We start from the raw sequence: 21,313 nt of genomic DNA, 5'->3' as shown, positions 1-21,313 counted from the left end.
TCGTGTGGTAGGGCAGGAGCCTGCAGGATTGCCTCTCCTCTCTTCTTACTTTTACTAAAGACTTTTTCTATCTCTGCCCCCAAAGAATCTTAAAAAAAAAAAAAAAAAAAAAAAAAAAAAACCACTAACTGTGGAATATGTGATTTGCAGTTTCTTCCCCTTTTCCTGCTCATTTTTGAAGAATCCTTTGTTCTTTGTTACACCTTTTGTTTTTCATTTTTTTGTTGTTTGTTTGCAGTTATAAACTGTACTGACCCCGGGCACCTGGAAAACAGCATCCGTCAAGTGCAGCCAAGTGGTCCTCACAGATTCAGCTTTGGAACAACTGTCTCATATCAGTGCAGCCATGGATATTACTTATTGGGTACCCATGTACTGACCTGTCAGGGGGATGGCACTTGGGACCGTGCCCTCCCACAGTGTCTTTGTAAGTTCTCCAGAATAATACCTGCTTGGTCAGGGCATTAAGTTCTACTCCACAAATCCACCATGGGTTTTCCTCCCGTGTAGTTCTCTTGTTGCTTAAGCTGAATGGTTATGTCAAAAGTCTGGACCCAAAGTCCTTTGTAATCCATGGGAACCTTTCCGTATGTTTCACTGGGCTCTGGATCCTGCCCACAGAAGGAAAATAAGTGATCAGAGGAGAGAAATCATATTAGACAAGGATCGTTTCCCTCTGCAGGGGAAGGCAACTTCCTCCGAGTTTTACTGGTTCTGTGGGGCTCCAGCAGAAATAGTGCAGGTAGAGAAGAGAAGCCTGGCTTCTGCACCACAGGCTTTCACAGGAAGCAGCATCAATTAGCCTGACCAAGGACAGAGCATATTTAGCAGCAGCCAGGCATGGCTGAGTTTCCATACACCCACTCATCCCCGTGGCTTCAGAGGAGGGAAATGATGGTGTGGTGGTAAAATACACGCAGCCTTTATTCTGCTGCAAAGCAGGTGGTAAAGAGGATTTGCTTCTTGACTCATTCTATATTTTTTCTCCCTTCCTTAGAGTATCCTTGCCCTTTCTGACATTGCGGTTTGCAGAAAGAATTGGGAAGTTCAGAGCAATGATTTGGCTTAAGGGATATTTCCAATAGTATAGAAGACCTTATGTAGAAAGACACAACATGCTCTTGCTGGTCATGTGCTGTAGTAGTAATACCTAGTTTAGGAGCTCTTCAGGCATTTTATGAAAGATGTCAGTGGTGTTGCCCTCAGCACAGCATGCTGGCTCCATGCAGGAGGCTCTGTCATGCCCTTGGCATTAGCAGCCAGGGGCTTGGCCCAAAGAGCAGTGCAGAGATGACACCCACAAGTCCGAGTCTTGACACAGCATCTCAGGAGTCTTCCCTGGACATTTAAAAAAAAAAAAAAAAAAAGCCACCAGGACTGAGACCTGGGTTTTGTGTTAGTATTTCCTTCTTGGAGACTAAAGCAATTGGGATCTCCTGTCACCTGGCATAACAAATCAGTAAAGCAGTCAGAAAATGGATCTCCTTAAGTACAAAAATCAGCTGAGCTGTTCCAAAGCCACAACTGTTTTTTTTTAGTCATAAAAAGTAGTTTTCGGTACGTTTTTCTTTGCATTTGTTAGCAGCATGCCACCTTCTTGCGTTTACAGCACCCTGCACGGGCTGTGGGAATTGACAAGTGATAACCACGTGTTAACACAGCTGCAGGGACTCCAAGGCAGTAGTTTCCTCTAAAAGCTGGGAGCTTGATATTTTGGGCTTCTCCAGTCCACAGCTGTTCAGCTCAGTAAAAGGGATCTCCTTTCTTAAAATGATGAACATCCATTAACTTGGAGGATTTGTGGGCATTCTCAAAACTTTGGAAATTCCAGTCAGTTTCACAAATGATCCTCTGATTTGTGGGCTCAATAGTTTAAAACAAATAAGAATAATAATGTAAGAGATTCTTGCATGTCTTTGTTTTCTTTGTGTCAACGTTAGGATGTGCTCAGTGCTGAAACCCATACCCCTTAAAGGTGTTTATAGCTGGGTATGTAGAATTACAAGGGACTTTCTAAAACATAAGCCAAGAAGCTTGACAGGCTTGGGCTGAGAATTGTGTCTCACCTGTTTTTGAAGAGGAAGTAAAACAGAGCTGATCTCCTTCAAGGGGTGGGAGAGCAAGCCTGGTAAGGAAAGTACATGGGAGCAGAGCCTAATGCATCAGAAGAAACAGTCTTCCTGCTGTGTATATAAATCCTTTAAAAACCTCAAAACTGCCACAGGTTTTAAGCTTAGCTGAGTCTGCTGGAGTATCTGTTATTAAATTGTTAGTTACAGTGTGAGTTTAAGTATTAGCTATCAAACCCATTTCTTTGCAAAGCGTCCTTGGTTTTAGTCACAGCTCTGCACCAATATATTTCAACGCCCACATGCCCAAACATAAGTGTGCTCTCCTTTTTATTGAAGCATACATCATGTTTTCTACCTAATGCCAGTATTTGTATTTTTAGACTCTAGCGGAGGGAGAGAACATATCCGTTACGGATGCTTTCCTTCCGAAACCAAACGATGCATGATCTTTACACTGAGGATCCTCATCCAAGCCTGTCTAGTAGTCCCTAGATCTGTTGGTATATTTGTCAACACCCTCACTGTCTCCACTTTGATTGCCAAGCTAAAGTAAACCTATTAATTATTGTTAGTGGCGGGGGTTGGTTTTTTGTGTGTTTGTGTTTGTTATTTTTTTTTACTAGTAATGGCTGAGCGAGCAGTGCTCTGTATCCGCCAGGATAATTTCCTCAGATGTGACATAGCATCGAGTAATCGATTACAGCTCTGTGTCAACAGGACGTGGCTCTGCCAGGTGTGGATGGGGATGAGGGTGTGCATGGAGATCCTCATGTTTAAGAAGGGATGGGTCCCCAAGGAACCTGCGAAATGCCTGTCAGTGTTAGGAGTAGGCATTTATGCACAAACCCGTGGCAGTTCTTGCAGGAGCAGCGTGTCCCCCACAAGGACGCAGTACAAGGTCTGCTGTGCCATACCTGCACCCTGCTGTGAGCCCATCACTGGGGCTGGGCACAGCCATTTGGTGGGCTCAGGCCACTCTGGGGCAGATGTGTGGGCTCTGAGCTGCCAAGATCCCAGGTAGCAACCTCGAACATGAAGGGCTTTGCTGTGTACCTGCTCTGTCCGCCTCTGAACATGTCCCACAGGCAGTTCCCCCGTGGCTGAAGCTGTCCCATCTGTCTCTCGCAGTGGTCTCTTGCGGGCACCCAGGCTCCCCGCCGCACGCTCAGATCTCAGGTGACAAGTACACCGTTGGCTCCGTGGTCCGGTACAGCTGCCTCGGGAAGCGGACTCTGATCGGCAACTCCACTCGCATGTGCCAGCTTGACGGGCGCTGGAGCGGCTCCCTGCCACACTGCTCAGGTGAGCTGCACTCGGGGCAGGAGGAGATGGCACAGTCCTGTCCCTCGCAGGGTAAAGAGCACTACTGCTCTTTGCCCTGCAAGGAGGCAGCCTGATGGGCTTTGTTGAGCTGGAGAAATGTGTGTGCTACAGAGATTTTGGATCGTGGAATACTGAAAATCACTGTCTCAGCTATCCAGTCTCCTGCAACTTGGATGATAAGCACTGGCAGAGAGTAAACCACGAAGCTTGCAAGAGGAGGAATAAATCACTGCAGCAAATGTTTGTGGCAGGAGGTGTGCTGCAGCCTGCTGGTTACGGTTTTCTCCATGCCGAGTCTGTACAGGGTGAACGTGTCTTAGGAAAAATCAGGTCCCTGCATCCTAACTCCAGCATCTGACCCTTCTGCACGTGCGTTCCAGTAAAAGAGCATGTGTGGCCCCTTTCCAGGGCCTGACACCTGCTGTTATGGCACTGTAGCTGTCCCAGGTCTCAGTACCTCAGCTGGGAGCAGTTTGGCCTCAGAACTCCCTCCTTGCTCCCTTGCCAGTGAGAAAGGGTCTTGCATTGCAAACATCCCAATAAGTAAAAATGTCCCTGGTGAGACAGGTCAAAGTCGTGTGGGATACAAAGAGATATGCTTGCCAAGCCTTCCTGAAATCAGGGCATTGGGATCTCAGCTGATGGCCTCCACTGGAAGGAGAGATGCTGAATAATTGGCAGGATGCTGTACAAAGCCCTCTCCGTGCCATCCTGTCACTCATTCCTTGGAGAGCACAGATACTGACAAAATAAGAACTTAGCTGGAGCAAAGCAGTTGGGACAAGTGTTAATTTTTAATTGTACCACTTAGATTTAGCAGCTGCACTTGACCAAATTTAACCTCTGCTTTGGAAGGGAAAAAGCAATGAGGCAGAGTCATCCTCATACTCAGAAGCCATATCTGCAGAGCAGAGTTCCTGATCTGTAGCTGCTTGGAAGGGTTTTCTGCTCTAATTCGTCCCTTTTCCCCGTGCATTTTTCACTGTCACTCCTGTCATCTTTTTGGGTGGATTTTTGGGATGTTCAGCATTACTCTGACTAGTTCCTGCTGACGTCTGTTGTGTGTGATTTTTCTGAACAACTTCGTGGAGGCAGCTTCAGACCAGTGCTGACTGTGCCTGACGGGTCCTCTCTGACCCAGGGCCCAGTGAATGCCCAGCACCTCAGAACCAGGATCTCCACCCAACAGCCTGGGGAAGGAGCCCTCTTTTACCCCAAACTCAGGTGGTGCAATTACCAAAGCAGTGAAGAATGAAGCCTTTAGTCATGTTCCTCTATTTTACTGTAACAAGAACACAAAACTCTACCCCAGAGCCTTGTTCCTCAGTGTCTCCCCAGTGCAAGTCCTTGCTGGAAGCTGGAGCAGGAGGGGCAGAGACTCATGTCTTCTCTGCCTTTTGCTCAGGGGAGGTTTTTCAAGGCCCCTTTCCCAACCCAGGGTGGAGGCTGGGAGCTCAGATTGTCTCTGTTGTGCACCAAAGATCCCTACTGTCTGATGGCAACTCCTGCGCAATGAAACGAAAGATTTTGATGTAAGTTGGTATGAAAGAAACTGTTGAGCCTGCAGCGTTCTCCCCCTTCTTTTTAAAAGCAACTGTTTTTCCCAGGTGATGAATATGTTCATTATATTTTACATTGCACGTAACACTGCAAAGGTTGTACCTGCAGCAAAGCACAGAAGGCTCGGGAACTGGGAGCTTCATTGCTAGCTGCAGGAGTGGAGTAGTCTTTCCTGGCTTGGGGGTGGATGTGTTTACACAGATCATTAGCAGAGGAAGCCAAGAACAGGCATACATGGTGTGAGCCTGCATCAGGCGGTTAAGAGGTGGGCATTTCTCCAGCCTGCTTCAGCGAACCCCCACGAGGCATCTGCTGCAGCTGCTCCCTTCCTCCTGTCCCCCTAACTTAGAGCCAGCAGCACAAAGTGTTCACAACTTGTACAAGCGGCTGGTTCTCAGCTGGATCCCTATCGCCTCCGTACTCCAAACCCAACAGCTTCTTGTTCTGCAAATACAGTAGGGCTTGCTGAGGTGGCTTGGAGCATGTTGTAATTTCTGCTTGGAGGGAAACCATCCACATGACTGATGCTGGCAACCAAGATGCTGTCTGCTGGAACAGCTGCCACGAAAAGCAGCTGCAGCTGGTGAGGACTCCATCTTGAGATTCAGGAGCTAGGGCCATATTTTGCAACCAGCTTAAAAACAATGTGCTCCCAAAGTTGGGGGACATTTCTTGTGGAACCTTCCCTCTCTGCTGGAAGCCAGCCAGAGAGTTAAACTGCGTCAGCCACACGATCCAAATCTCTGTGCTCGTCCTCTGAACGTGTGCTGTGCAGGGGGGAGAAGGGCCAAGCCCCAAGGCTCACTTACCCTGATGGCATTGTGCTCTCTTCTTAACAGGAGGCAGCCAGGGCGTGTGTGGTGACCCGGGGATCCCGTCTCACGGCATTGGGCTGGGAGATGAGTTTGATGTAGACAGCATGGTCCGCTTCAGCTGCGAGCCCGGGTACACGCTCCGGGGTTCATCTGAGAGGACCTGCCAAGCCAACGGCTCCTGGAGCGGCACACAGCCCGAATGTGAAGGTACTTCTGCAACCCCACACCTCCTGTGCCACACCAGTACTGCCTCAGGGTCGGTTGCCTGTCCAGCCCAGCCCCTCGGTTTTGGTTACAAGGCCATTCAGGTTCTTGCCAACATCAGGACTGAGGTATAGAGCAGGTAGAGCCTTTGGGCACTGGTCCTCACTTTGTCATCCTCCTGAGAGCGTCGCTCACTGCAAGAATCACAGGGTGAATTTCTTGTTCTGCATCCCACGTCCAACTAGATGGTCCATTTTGGCTGCAGATCTGCAGGTCTGGTACCACTGATTAATTGTTGCTTTATCAAAGAAATGCGTCAGAATGAGTAATGTGAATAGACTCAAACCGCTGTTAAAGCTGGCACTGGCACATGCTAGAGTCATTTACATTAAGCAGAAATGCAAAATGCAAATTATAATCCAGTAAGCATATTTTGTATTTAAAAAAACCCAAACCCCTTATTTTCCTATTTGAAGGAATCAAGTGAGACCCCATAATCCAATGTAATAAACCCCCAGCCAGATTCTCTGAGCTGTGCTGCTTACTGCTACTGTTTTATAAAAGTGTTTAAAAATCAATTGGGGAAAGAACAAAAGCCAAAATGAGGCAGGATACCAAATGCAAGGAGACCTGGGCAAGTGCTTCTCTCCAGCTGATTTGAAAGCCAAAAGCTCAGAGACAGTTTGTAAATGGATTGGAAATTTATTCCAAATTGATGGAGCTCTTGATTGAAAAGACATTGAATCGTGTTATTAATACACTCAGGTCTTGTTTTTTTTTTTTTCATTCTGTTTTTTTTTTTTTTTCAGTAGAAAGGCTCTGTTCATTAATCTCAGGATAAATAACCCATCGGGTTCTAGAGGCACCAAAATAAGGATCCCTGGCAGATTTTTTCATACTTTATGAATAATAATAACATTAGGCCTATAATGTAGTCATTTAATGTTAAGTGCTGACTGGCCAATATAGGAAAGTAATTTACAGTGATGAGTAGTAAGCTATGTCTCTGTCATTTGTATGCACGGCAAGTTGCAAGCGCTACAAGGTGTTCTTATGACTGCACTTTTGAGTGTTATATTCAAGTTTATGGAACAGGTAGCTATAGGAGACGGAGGGGAGAGATTAATTTTGAGCAAATGAAAATGAGGGCTGAGTGCCCAGGCAGGTGCTTGGAAGGAGCAGGCATCTCTGCTGACGTGGAAAAGCTCCAGCGTGGCAGCGCAGCCACTCGGCACCTCTGCGGGGCATTAGCTGTGACTCAGCCACTTGTTCGCAGCTCTCAGCCACCAAATTGAGCAAAATCAAGCCTGATGGGGCTTCACAGGTCACCAGCGCTCACCTGGCCAGGGAATTCAATGCAAATTGCTCTCCAGATAAACTGCAAAATGAGCGCAGAAGGTCTCGGTCCGTTCAGCAGGAGATGTGGGCCCACTGCAGATGAACGCACAAGCGCGCAGACACCATGCAAATCCTACCGTGTAAGCAGAAGGAAGAGGAGAGGAGCTGTTATTTCCATTTCAGAGAGAGCAAGCTGCCGTAATAGGTTCAATTACAAAGCCTGTGCTTGTCTTTGAAGTCAAGGAGCTGATTGTTGGACTGGCAGTGGCTTCCTGCGTCAGGACCAGTACAGCCATATGGAGGGGATGTAAGTGTGTGAGAGTGCTGGGCTTCACAAAGGATGACCTTCAAACTCACCAGCTTTCAGTCCTGCTACCTTTTACCAGCTGGAATATTTCCATAAAAACCAAAGGAACAGGGAGGCAGGAAGAAACCACAACTGACTTCTCCAAAATGTACAAATTATTTGAAATTAAATTAATTGGAGAGGCTCCTCCTGGGACTCCTGCTTTCAGTCTGTTTTACATTGCTCCAGCTTTGTTGTCCCCAGTAAAAGCAGCTTCCCTACCTTTCTAAAAATGGCATACCTCTTTTAACACTAATTTCCAGCAAGTTTTTAAGATGTAAATGACATTTTAGATGTGTTTTTCCTTCTTTCTCCTTCCTGATGCCCCATTTGTGCTCACTGAGGAGCGGTGCAGGAGGGGGTTCACCAGTCATACTCTGCTGTGTGCTCCCTCCTCCACTCAGAAGCTGAGCAGAAATTTGCTTTTATAATGTTTATTGTTTCACCAGATGAATTAAAACTGCATCCAAAATGAGATGGGGCCCTGGCTGCTCTGGCAGTTTCAGTAGACAGAAACGTGTTTATTTAATGTGATAATGCAGGGGGAAGGAACTGAGATTTGTCTCATCCCCTTCTGACCAGCGAGGACATGCGAGGTGGCAGAGCTGGGATTTGGGTTTAGGCTGCTTTTTTCTTTCTCTCTCTGCATAGTTAGGTGGAATGTGGGTTACTGGTTAAATTAAACAGCATGGAAATTACCAGCCCTGAAGCAAAGGCCGTGAGACTCCAAGGGCTCTCGGCTGTGTCTTATTCCAGCAGGAGGTTTTGCCTGATGTGTCAGACATCATTAGGGGAGTGTTTCAGCCGGTCGGTCAAGTGGCAGCAAAGTCCAAAAGAAGGAGCGACGGTTATAAAGATTAGGGCAGTGGGGGACGCACAAAGGACACTGTATTCACATGCCACCTTGAGCACAGTCAGATGTGCACTTGTGCTCTGGGAGAAGTTATCAGCCCTCAGCTTTTCCTCGCTGCAGGTTAGAGGAGCAGGGCTCGCTGTTCCTTGCAGGAGAGTGCCTTTCTCTTGGCACTGGTGAAGGCACTAAAAAGACAAGGCAAGACCCAAAGGAAGGCAAGGGAGCAATTCAAATAAGCTTTTCAGAAAAAAGGGTGTGTGGACTGGGATTAAACAAACTAGTCATTGCTGAGCTCTGGAGCACCTCTGGACTTTGCAGTGTTTCTTATAGCAGAACCACTTTGTAGTGCACGGGAGAAGCTGCCCCCCAGCAGCATCCAGCTCCCAGGAAGCAGCTCGAGCTGTAAGCAGAAGTCAAGGCAGACACAAAAGTCCCCCCTGCCCCAGCATGAGCACAGAGCAAGCATCCCCAGAAGCCAAAATTTTTCTTCTGGGAGGAGGAACCGGGGGAGAGTGCGACAGCGACAGCCCATGCAACCTGCTCTTGTGCTCGCCCCAGCCAGTTGGCTTGCTTCGAAATCACACCAGTTAGTAGCTGCTGGTGTTCGATACTGTTGTGGTTTAGCCTGGCTGGCAGCCAAACACCACATAGCCATTCCTCACCCTCCCCCCTCCCTCTCCGGGATGGGGGAGAGAAACGGGAAAGTGAAGTCTGTGAGTTGAGATAAAGACAGTTTATTAAGACAGGAAAAATAATAACAACAACAACAACAATAATAATAATAATAATAGTATTAATAATAATAATGTGTACGAAATAAGTGATGCACAATGCAATTGCTCACCACCCGTTGACCGATGCCCAGCCTATCCCCGAGCAGCCGCCCCCCCCCCCCACCCCGGCTAGCCACCCCTATATATTGTTCAGCATGACGTCAGATGGTATGGAATACCCCTTTGGCCAGTTTGGGTCAGCTGTCCTGGGTCTGTCCCCTCCCAGCTCCTGGGACAGAGGGACAGCTCCTTCAGGACAGAGCGAGAAGCTGAAAAGTCCTTGGCTTGGTGTAAGCACTGCTCTACAACAATTAAAACATCAGCATGTTATCAGCGCTTTTCTCATCCTAATCCAAAACATAGCACCCTGCCAGCTACTAGGAGGAAAATTAACTCTGTCCTAACTGAAACCAGGACAGATATCTGCACAGGTAAGTTAGTGAGCAGCAAAGGGGGGTGAGGCAGCATGCCCCTGACTTCATGTTCTGCAGACCAAAGGAAGCAATGAAATGTTGAAAATAGTGTACAGCTCCTAGACTAGGGCAAGTAGCTGGGTTTTCAGGAGGGTTTGGGAACACATTTCCAGGTGTTTGGTTCCTGCTGTGCCATCTCCTGTCACACTTTCAGAGGAGCTTGGAGCCTGCCATGCTGCTTCGCCTGAAGCTGTTTGGAAAGTTGTGTCTGCAGGTGGGCGTTAGAGGTGTGCATGTACTTGGTGGGGATGGAGTTATCCTGGAACTGATCCCCATTCTTTTTCCTGCCACAGGGAAGAGTTTCTGATCCCTGGCAGTGGCAGAAGTTGGGACCTCTGTGCCACACGCTTTGCCAGGGTGCCCAGCCAGGCTCATCCCTCTGCCAGCATGCTGGGACTGACTCCATTCCATGGCTGGTGGCTCTCTGGGGGTTGTTTCTCTGGCTGCCTTCTGGCTCCCGGCTGACTTCACAGACAAATCTCACCACCAGCTCAAAGCATTTGTTTTTAGAGCACTCACCAGACAGCTTTTGCTGATTGTGATGCTCTGTTCTCATCGTCCTTGTGGTGCAGGGCACTCTCCTTGTCTTTGGCAGAGATACTGATGGCTTTTAGCAAGCCTTTCAGTGGTGTTTGCTAAAAAGAACTTCACAGAAATAACTACAGGAACAAAATTTACTTTTGATAAAGAAACAAACCCAGAAACCCCGAGATGGGGAGTTCTGTAATAATCCACAAGTCCCAGAGATGTCTGAAATGTTTCCATAGCAGCATGGGGACCTTTCAGCAGTGCACGTGGTTGGTGTTGTGCGTGCACCCCATGGTGCTCTGCAGCCCAGCAGAGGTTTTTCTCGGTACGGATGCTCTGTGTGGTGGGAGCCGACTGGGAGCCAGGGCTCACAGGGCTTCTGCAGGGAGATGTGTGCTGCTCGGGTCTTGGCACGGAGGGTCAGGGCTCCTGGGCTCATCTGCTGCATCTTCTGGAGCGTGGCAGAAACTGAGACTCGGGTGAGATGAGTGGCTGCCGGTACCTCCTGTGCTCCTCGCAGCAGCTGAAAGTCAAACCTTCCTTGTCATATCAGTCATTTCAAGTTAGTGTCATTTCCTGGAATATTTCCCTGGTAAAGAAGCAGCAACTGCAAGAAATCCCCATTGCAGCTGATTTTCAGCTTATTCTCTTGAATTTTGACTTAAAGATAATTGGGTTTGAGATTCTTCAGGAGACGTGAGTGGATATGACTATGGGACTTCCAGGGTATTTACGATTTATACTCTGTTAAAAACAGTGCAAAAACAGTTTTCTTTTGGGGTCTCATTCATTTTTCATCTCCCACTGAAGCCACAGGGAATTATTTACCCACTTACTGCTCACTTGAGTGATTGGATCCTACATATATATAATTTATGATTTTAAGTTTAAGGCTTTTCATCCTTACATTTACGGCTTCTTTTATATCTGCACCACAGAGGCTGCAGCTGATGTACACTGAGATTAATCAATTTCCATAAGTCTCCTTTTAGTCACAAAAGTAATATTTTGGGGTCATCCGTGCACGTTTGGCCACAGGCGTATGTAGAGGAGGCTGGACAGGAGAGAACAGCTGATGTATGGACCAGCAGTGAAATAGTAATTTCAAGCTTTTTCTGGGTTGATAGAATCTGACTTTTATCCCAGCATCTCTTGGAAATGAGACACGGAGACACAGGCTGCATGAGAAATCCGTAACGAGAGAGCACCTCGGATGGCGTTAGTGCCATGCAGAGTTCCTGTGTGCACAGTCCAGAATGGTTATTAGTTTCCTCCTGTCAAACAGATATGCCTCCAACAAGCTCATATGTTAACAGGCTGTCAGCAAACCTAGCGACAAGGAAGAGGGAGACTTCTCTCCTTGCCTTGGTGGCTTGTGCTCGCTGCTTTCCTGCTGTGGCCCAAAGTTGCGTTTCCCAGTGGAGAAGGGCTGGCAGTGGCATGGTGGGTGCACCTGCTGGGGGGGGGCTCACCTCGTGTGTGCCCAGACTGGTGCTCTTGCAGAGACCATGGCACGTTGCTGGGGAGGGGAAGGAGCAATGGATTTCCTTGACAAAGATCCAGGCAGCTTAAGCCTTTCCTTGATTCCTGTGATTTTCTTTTATGTCTTGTAATTTCAGAGTAAATGAGGGCTGGGTGCAATTATTGCAGGTGCTTATTTTGTCCTGACAGGGCTTCATGCATCACCACTCACTCCAACGCCCCTTTACTGCTGTGGTGCATTAGACAAAAAATTGGGGCGCTGACAAACCTGTAATTGCCTTCCCACAACGTTCTCCCTCCTCTGAAGGCCTACCTGGAGATAACCAGGCAGTGGCGGTACTGCAGGGGGAGGGCAGCAGGGTCCCTCGCTGCTTTCACTCCTTTGAAGTCTGCAAAGCTGTCGGCTTCCCAAGGGTGCAGGAAGCAAAGTGGCACGCTCAGATCCAGGCTCCTGGACCGCTGGGGGACGGAGGCACCCCAGGCAGGGCACCACTGCTTGGCAAAGCTGGAGGACCAGGTGTGGACTGAGAGCTAGAAGAAGGCCTCCGCAACAAGCAGACACCAAAAACATTTCTTCTTTCAGCCTGGCGGAGCAGCCAAGAGGCCGGGCTGCGGTTCTGAACTGCGGGATCCACCTGGCAGGAGAGAGGTGCTGGTGCTTTGGGACCGACTGCCTGCAGGGACGCTGTTTTCCCACTCCCCAGGCAGGGATGCTGCAGGACCCATTGCTCGGAGGGTACCCGGTGGTGGTGGTGCTGTCAGACTGACGTGGCTGGCTGCCCACAGAATAGTCTGCACCGTCCGATTTGATCCGGTGGCTTTGCAGCTAATCTTCCTTTTATGTCAAACAGTCAACTGCAGGATAAAAGCCTTGTTTTTTATTTGCAGGGATTGCTTTTTTCACCTGGCCGTTTTGCTTTCTAGTTATATCCTGTGGAAACCCAGGGACCCCCAGCAACGCGAAGGTTATATTTAATGACGGCTTGATCTTCTCCAGCTCCGTTATCTACCAGTGCCGGGAAGGCTACTATTCCACAGGGGTGCTGAGCAGGCACTGCACTGTGAACGGGACATGGACCGGGACCACTCCAGAGTGTACAGGTGGGTGCTGGGACGGGTTCCTGCACGATGAGCTCTGAATTATGCTGGCCAGGCCCTGCGGGCAGATTGTCAGCGTGTTGAAGGCTCGCTGTGGATGCTCACACAAGTGCTCTGTGCTGAGAAATTCAGCTAAACTGCCTGCTGCCAGCACCAGTCACTCCGGCTGCAAGCTCTGTGACTGCCTAATGGAAAACTCTTGCTCTGGGTTTGTCTTTTTCCAGCTGGGTGAAGGGAGCTCTGTAATAACTTCCATGAGTAGATGTCAAGTGTTCTGGAGGGGCTCTCGGGGGCTTTCCGGAACGTGAGCGGTCCTGCTGCCGGGAGCCACCACGTGCGTGGGCAGAGCCTGTGCCCAGAGACCCTTGGTTGAAGGCGCTGGGTCTCTCTGTGCCTCTCTCCTGCCTCCATCAGGAGCACAGATGTTGGCAGATGTGGTTTTGCATAAGAGACCGTAACTAGGCTGAGGAGCTAGCCCAGATCTGACCCGGATTTTATTTGATGTTTAACATGTGCTAATATTTATTCTTGCAAGGCCTTAATGTGCCATTAACATCACTGCTTGCTCCACCGAGTAGAAGCAAAGTTTCCCCCACATGTTACAGCCCAGCCTGCTCCAGCTAGCTAGCAGAGCTCTCCAACTCCTCTGTGCTACAAAAGCTCCCTTCTCTGTGACTAGTGGGCTACATCCTGCTCTGAAGAGTGTTCAGGACTGCCGGGTTTCTAGTGATCGCAGCTCCAGAAGCGTGAGACGAGGGACGGTGAGCCACAAGTGCTTCTTTCTTTTCCTTTGGCAGTGATCAATTGTGGTGACCCCGGTGTCCCAGCCAACGGCATTAGGCTGGGCGGTGATTTTACCTACAATAAAACAGTGGTGTTCCAGTGCACGCCTGGCTACATGATGGAGTCAGACAGGGCATCCTCTCTAACATGCACAAAAGACCGAACCTGGAATGGCACCAAACCTGCCTGCAAGGGTAAGAGTAAATATAGGACGATGTAAGTTTTATGGGCCACAAAGTTGGTGTAACTTGGGACACAAGGTATTAGGCACTAACTACTGCATAGTGCCCAGAGCCCACCTAGGGGTTTCTTGGTCCTATCGTTCAGTCTGTCCACTGTGTTTATAGCACTTATCCAAATTACTCAACATAGCATGAACACCTTGCTGTCTTTAGGTCTATCAGTCATCACATCGTGCTTGGGGGGGGGAGCGAATTGGTATTATCCCTAGGGTAGAAGAAGAAAAGTGAAGCACGGAGAGCTAAGTGACTTACTCGTCACAAAAACTCAGATCAAACTTGAATGAAGCATTCTGTTTTGCGGGCACACACTCTTCCCATCATCTTGAAGTCTGAAAAATGTTTCTTCCAACTCCTTTCATTATTTCTCCATTCTGAGATTGCCTCTCTAGTTCAGAGATAGGAAAGGGAAATAATAGAACAGTTGCAGGACAGGCTGGATCTCTTCTGCCAGTGTTTTACTCCACCACCAAGTGTAGATAAGGCTTGTAGCGGCAGCTGTATACTTCCTTTGCAATCTGGAAAATTTACCTGTCGTGATTCTGATAGAAATGCAGACCACATAGAAACTTCCAAATATACTCTAGTTCCTTCAGAGGCTGTAAAGAGCAATTCTTACACTCCTCTTTCATTCTCACCACTGAGCTAATGTTGCAGGAATAATACGGAATGTGGCCAGAGTCTCATTGGGAGGCCAGGTTGATTTGCATGAGCTTAGCATCTTTCCCAGTGCTCCCCTGAGCTGAAAAGCAAAGCACTGCAAAAATGTCATATTAAAACACCCTAGAGTGAATGAAATACAGGCTGGTTATTGATTCAGCTGCTAATCTGAGATTCAGCCAGGTTTTCCAAAATCCATGAATCTTTCAGGGAGTCGTCTTAGATGAGTTTTCACACTAAGTTAGGCTGGATTCTTACCTTCACTTGGAAGTGAACACGGACTCAGAAATCTGACTTCAAGATTTGGGATTTGGCTAACTCCAAACTTCAAAGTAAAATCCTAGGGTTTAGAACTGCATACACAGCTGGAAAAGTTTGTACACCCCCCCCTACTAGGCCAGTCCCAGGAGATGCTCTTTGAGAGCAGCATATAACATTGATCCTACATGAATTTGCTTGTTAATGAAAATAACTATGCCGAGAAGTCGAGAGAACCCATTATGCCTTTGTTTTTCATTCAGCTATCATCTGTAAATCCCCGCAAGCCATCCCCAATGGCAAAGTCGTGGGCTCAGATTTCAGCTGGGGCTCCAGCGTGAGCTACACCTGCCTGGAAGGGTACCAGCTCTCCCTGCCCGCTGTGCTCACCTGCGAGGGGAACGGGACGTGGAGCGGGGAAATTCCCCAGTGCTTCCGTGAGTACAGCGTTTGCGTCTTCGTGTGTGAGCTGGGAGGAGGGCTGGGCTTAAAACCCAGGCGTTTGATGCCCTTTCTCCAACATCTCTGGTCTCCATGCAACTGATTTTAGTGTCAACTTTGTCCAGCCTGGCAATGTCACAGAGGGGCCATTTTCAGCATGCATGAAGTTAGATATCTGGACACTTTGCCCCTTTTAATGTAGGTGTGAGGTCAGGTCTGCAATGGGTTTGAACCCCTCGCATGTTCCTGTCCATGAGACATCTTTAAAACTCCAGTTGCTTGTCTGCGTGTCTCCTTAGAGACTGAGTCTTCTGAAGCCAGGGCTCCTGAAACATTGCCAACCCTTGGCAAAGGGCACTGCGGTGTTGTAGCAGAAGTTAGCAATGTTTTGTGAAGGCAGAGCTTTGGCTGGTCAGAAACCTCTGTGCTTGATAAAATAGCTAATGCAAAAAATTAGTTAAGTGTCTCATAATGATAAAGGCAGATTTGAGTTTCTTTTCTTGGCTGAATGGCTGGCAGCTGCACAATAGCCATTTTCATATTAAATCATACAAAGCCCTCACTGTGTTCCTTGCACCTTTCCCAGGATCTTGTATAATTAGCGGGCTTTCTGTGTGACATGGAACCGTACAGCAATTTGACATCATGCAATTAGAGATGCATTTTAAAGCTAAGCATGCTGCTAGGGAAAAAAAAAAAAAAAGAAAAGAAAAGATGGGGAGAAGGTGGAAGTTAATTAACAGCAGTTGGCAAAAAAAAGAAAATTACAAGGGAAGTAGCCAGCAACGCCTCCTGCCACTAGTAATTCCCTAGTCAATCACTGAGTTTGATGGCAGTGAGTAGTAAGGTCCGGGCCATCAATAGACCCATCTTTAGCTTATTAACATTGCCTGCTCCTGAGGAGGCTCACTGCAATCTTCTGGTCTCTGCCTGCTGCAGCTGTGTTCTGCGGTGATCCTGGGATACCCGCTCAAGGCAGGCGGGAGGACAGAGGCTTCACGTACCGCTCATCCGTCTCCTTCTCCTGCTTGGCCCCCCTGGTGCTGGTGGGATCAGCCCGGAGGTTCTGCCAGTCTGATGGGACGTGGAGCGGGACCCAGCCCAGCTGCATAGGTAAGGGGAGACTCCTCTGTCTTGCAGCTACAAGCAGAGTTGTCGTTTTGCAGTTTTCTTTGTAGAAAAGTGTGGGGTTTTTTTCTTTCCCTTTCTGGGTTTGCAGAAATTAGCATTTTGTTTCCCTGAAAATGAGAGCGTTTTCCTGTTGTATAGAGATGATGCTTTTGTTTTGTTCTGACCGTACTAGCTGGTGATCAACAACCCACCTCCTTGTCTTGAAGTCTGCGGCTTAGACTCAGTGCCTGTCCCCATCCTTCCTGCCCCTACTGTTGGTGGTGGCAGGCAGGAGGGAGGAAGGAGGGAGTTCCTCTGCACAGCTTCCAGATTAAAGTTGGCGACTTGGGCTGTGGGGTGTGAGGGCTGTGGGATGTGAGGGCTGTGGGAGAGCCTGCGGAGGGAAGCAGCACACAAAGACCCCAAAATCTGGTGCTGCCCAAGTTACCTGTGGAGCTGGGGACGGTGGCGGCGCATCAGCGCAGCGCTGTGCCTGCACTCGTCCCCTGCACTGTGCTAATGCTGCCGTCCCCCTGCCAACATCCAGGCTGTTGGCTTTGCAGTCCTGCGCTCTGTGGTCTCCGTGCTGCTTCCGGGCTTCCTTAGGGGCCTGCAGCCCAACACATCTCTCTGTGGAAACTCACTGTATCGTTATTGGTAATGTGGCTGAAATGCAACACAGCCGCAAAGATCAGCCATGGGTTGCCATTGAGCATGGCTGTCCTGTTCACAGAAACTGCAGGAAAACCCAGTTCTTCCCAAACTGTGCACGTGAGAGCTCTTATGTTCTCTGCTGTGTCTGAATTATATCCAGAATGGCAGAATAGCAACTCCTGTAGTGTGAAGGTGATGTATACAGAGAACAAAATCCTACAGATTGCTTTGCCTAGCTGTATTGCTGGGATTCAGGTTGAAATCCCCACACAGTCTTCATGTGACTATTTTCTAGGGCTTCCAGAACCCTTGGAGACCTAAGGGATGTGTATAATCATAATTAGTCACAGCATTCTCCATCAATTTAAAACTCTGGCTCCAGTCTTGAGTTCCGGGGCTCCCGTGGTGCTGAGCTGCACAGGCTCTGTGCTGTGTGCCTTAGCTGTCTGCCAGAACAGCATCATCACCACGTTGTCTGCCCCCAGCTGGGGCAGAAACAGAGCTCAGCCTGTTCTCCACTGTTCTCAATCATCCTGGCTTGTTAACTACATGTTAAATGTATCGCAAGTTACGTTTATGTAAAAATATTTGTGACCTGAATGTCAAAGTCTTCTGGTTTCCTGCTGATGTCACCAGGAGCCTCTCGCATACAGGCAGTTGGGAGCACATGCCTACTGTTGTAAATTTTGGCTTTAGATGATAGTGTCAGGTTTCTCTCTGATGCTTCATCACTTCCTTGCAATCCCTTATCAGGGATCCTGCTGTACATGTGTGGCACCCAGCCCTCCCGAGCCTTGTGTGAAACTGTGGTGTTCGAGCACAGCAAACAGCTCTCCATGCTGCTGGTGAAATGTACCTTGAATTTGTCTCTGTAAAACAGACCATGGGAAGGGAAAGACGTGTCTACAAATCCCTGACCTGAAACGTCAGCTTCCAACACAGGCAGCCAAACCCAAAGTGCTCTGTTTAGCCAGATCTCATCCAGTTTTGAGACACGTTAGATGGTCAGCGCTGCCAGACCCCCAGATGCAGCCAGGAGACCGAGGCTCTGCCCTCCATCACCCTGTGCCATCCATCACCTTCCACCTCATCCAGCTGATGGAGCTCTTTATTTATTTTAATGTGACCTATCTGGGGGCTTCTATGAAAAGTGTGTCAGTGATGAATGGCAAAATCTCAGCAAATTTGGATGATGGAAAATGAATTAGCTTGTGTGCTGCAGCCCCAGATCGGCCACATTTTGTACCCCTTGTTTTGTGACTTGCCACAGCTTCAAGGACCCAGGGAGAACACCAGGTGTGTGTAATGCTTCGGTGTGAAGAGGCTGATTAGTTAGATCATAAGGAATAAAGGCATAAAAATAAATAACCAGGCTGTTAGGTACCGAAGTCGTGCTCCATTTCGCTATTGTTGCAGCAAGAAGCGACAGGCCACTTCTGCTCCCACTGTGTTGGGTTGTGGAGACTTTTCTTAGAGAGTTTATTTCTTGCCTTGCCCAATCCTGTTAATTGGAGTTTTTTGACTAAGTATAGAGAGGGGTTGGGCAGGGCAGGGAAGTGGGGGAAGAATTAAGCTCCTTCTCATAGCAATATCAAGTGTGTGTGTTGAAGAAAAAGGCTGGGAATCCAGACCAGAATCTCATCTGAATGAGATTCCACAATGTTCCAGGTCTCTGCTAACAGAGTTATCCCCTCACCGGGGTACTGGAGCATCCCTGCAGGTGGGCATTGCAGCGTAGCTCAGTCTTGTGATCCCAAGGAGCAGGGAACCTGAGGCTGCCCAGCTGCCTTTCACCCCAAAACTTCAGTTTCCTTTGCTCCGTTTGGGATGCTGATAATAACGTAATAAATCTCTGCCTCGATTCCATTGATGTCCTGCTACTGTCGACACACTGGAAAAAAAAGGAGAGATAAATGCTAAAAGAGTAGGAGCAAGTATTCCTACTGAATTGTGTGTATTCATCTTCTGATAGATCGAGACCAAACGAGGCATAAAGAGAGATTATGTATCTGAGATGCATTAAAATTTCCAGCCCCCATCTATCACCACAAACTAGCAAGGTGCTGAGGTGAGCGTGAGAGGGCCGGCTGAGCCCTGCCCAGAGAGACGAACGCACTGACCCCGGGCACAGGGGAGGACAGGGACATCGCTCCCTCGGAGCAGGGGATGGCCAGCAGGAAAGGAGGGCACGGCGCTGGGAGCCAGCTGCTTTGCTCGTGGAGTATAGAACAGGGGAAGGGAAGGGAAACGTCTCTGAGACAAGATTTATGTTCTTACATTTTCTCCTGGGTGATAGAGTGCCTCTGGTTAGGTTGCGTTGCAACCGTCAGGGATTTAAGGAACAAAAATATCCATGTATTTTTCCCTGTTGCCATGTATTCCTTCTGTAGCAAAATATTTTGCTCACGTTGCAAAGGCACAGGACGGTTGCGCTACGTGGAGAGCAGGGGAAGGCAAAGCTCCGGCATGGCTTTCACAAGAGCTCCTTTAAAACAATCCCTGTTCTTTTCTTTTAAGACCCGAGCCTCACAACATGTGCGGACCCTGGCGTGCCTCTCTTTGGGATGCAGAACAACTCCCAGGGCTACCAGGTACAGTCACAGCAGCGGGGTCCCCTCGGTGGTACTGGCTGTGGTCAGTCCGAGTCCTCACGTGGATTAATGAATCGTCTGTGGGCAGGACGTCACGGCGTGCTCCGTTACACCTCAGTGCATTTGTAGGGGATTAACTAGCAATGCATTATTTATAATATTAATTACAGTGCTAATTAATAGTTATTAGCATAATTAGTATTCACATCGGAGGCGAAATTTCCATTCATTTTCAGACTAAATCCTGTAGGTGGTTTTCGTAATCCATGCACTGTGAAATCAGCAGAAAGGAGAGAAAACAGCAGAGCAATTCCCTGGGGCGTTCCACCTCCGGCCTCCGCTGCCGGCCCCATGGGCGCCCATTGCCGGCTGCAACAGAGCCAGGGCCGGGGCCGGGATATTTAATTCCATGCAGCCACCCCTGCCAGAATGGATCTGCCAGTTCTGCTGCTAATTAGTTATCTTAATCCTGGGTTTTAATGAATTAATTCTAGTATTTAATTAATCCTGAGACACCCTAAGTCTGATTTTTGTGAGGGTTGCTGGTCTGTGAGCTGCACGCCGTAGCAGAGTTGCCTCGTTGGGGGTGAGGTGGTGAGGGAGAAGGGAAATTTGGGGAAATTGCACCTTCAGATGCGGTGCCCTGGAGACCTCAGCAGCCCACCGAGAATGCAGGAGCAATTGTGTGATAAAACACAACCACAGCCAGCAAGAAAGCGGCCGGCATAGTATGGCCTTCCGGGGGGGGGACAGGAGAGATGTTCAAAGCCCTTCGTGGCGATCGTATGCCAGCGTATCCTGGTCTGAAAGCAAATCCGGTTGAAGTATTGGGGCTCACAGCCAAACTGCGTCACACTGCCACCTGTCTGAAGCAGGGGGTGATCTTAGCCACCTTGAAACCAAATACAAAAGTCAATAATCTGCAAAAAGTAGGCATACCTCAGGAACGTTGAGGAGTCAGTTTTCAGTTTTTGTGATCCTTCTTGCTGTTCACAGTCCAATTTGGCACTTACACTGTAGCTGTGGAATGTTTGTCGATACTAGTTATTTTGAATGTCCCTTTCGGCAGAAGTTTTAGCCATTTCTAAATACAATGCTAGCTCTGGGTGTTTTTAAAAGATGTAGCAGCTTTCCTTATCACTGAACGAAGTAACTCTCAGCACAGCTAAAGGCTGCAGGTTTCCAGGGGCTCTGAGGGACGTCTTGGCACTAGACTCCGGCAGGGGGGTGAGTGCAGAAAGCAGGCAAATCACCTTTTCAGCGTACAGAAGATGAAAAATTATATTAGTGCTTTTGTATTATAAGTACATAGCAGTGGCAAGTTCAGTGTTTTGTCTGCTATTGAAACAGGTGGGAAGCGTAATTTTCTTCAAGTGCCAGAAGGGGTACCTGCTGCAGGGCTCAACCACCCGGACCTGCCTCCCCAACCTGACATGGAGCGGCGTGCAGCCGGACTGCATCCGTAAGTGTTGGGATGTTTTGCCAAAGGGAATCTGGTGCCTTTGACCGTGCTGTTATCTTCTGTTGGTGGTGTGTTTCACCATGCAAATGGCTGGTGCTGAAGAGCTGGTATCTTTTGGGGAAGGCTCTGAAAACACACGTCCTTGAAGAAAAGGGGAGCTCGCATGATCACTTCTCTGCTGACACGATTATACCAGCAGCCACTTCTGGTTTTAGATAAGATTTTTTTTTAACTTGTTCCTTCCTCAGAG

General features: G+C 48.5%; 1 protein-coding gene across 10 annotated transcripts in view; it reads left to right on the top strand.

Moving 5' to 3' along the window:
* CSMD2 (CUB and Sushi multiple domains 2) overlaps positions 1 to 21,313 on the top strand; it is a 332,069-nt gene that overhangs the window by 301,174 nt on the left and 9,582 nt on the right. For all 10 annotated transcript variants that reach the window (XM_040534773.1, XM_040534777.1, XM_040534774.1 and 7 more), the window contains 9 exons: positions 239 to 427; positions 3,201 to 3,374; positions 5,795 to 5,977; positions 12,692 to 12,868; positions 13,663 to 13,842; positions 15,069 to 15,242; positions 16,186 to 16,359; positions 19,528 to 19,601; positions 20,952 to 21,063. In XM_040534773.1, coding sequence (XP_040390707.1) covers positions 239 to 427; positions 3,201 to 3,374; positions 5,795 to 5,977; positions 12,692 to 12,868; positions 13,663 to 13,842; positions 15,069 to 15,242; positions 16,186 to 16,359; positions 19,528 to 19,601; positions 20,952 to 21,063 — 1,437 coding nt within the window. The remainder of the gene's footprint in view (positions 1 to 238; positions 428 to 3,200; positions 3,375 to 5,794; positions 5,978 to 12,691; positions 12,869 to 13,662; positions 13,843 to 15,068; positions 15,243 to 16,185; positions 16,360 to 19,527; positions 19,602 to 20,951; positions 21,064 to 21,313) is intronic.

This window comes from Cygnus olor, chromosome 23 (genome assembly GCF_009769625.2).
Source record: "Cygnus olor isolate bCygOlo1 chromosome 23, bCygOlo1.pri.v2, whole genome shotgun sequence".
Classification (NCBI taxonomy): Eukaryota; Metazoa; Chordata; class Aves; order Anseriformes; family Anatidae; genus Cygnus; species Cygnus olor.
The sequence above is the reverse complement of the archived record's forward strand: the minus strand, read 5'-3'. Positions and strand labels throughout refer to the sequence as shown.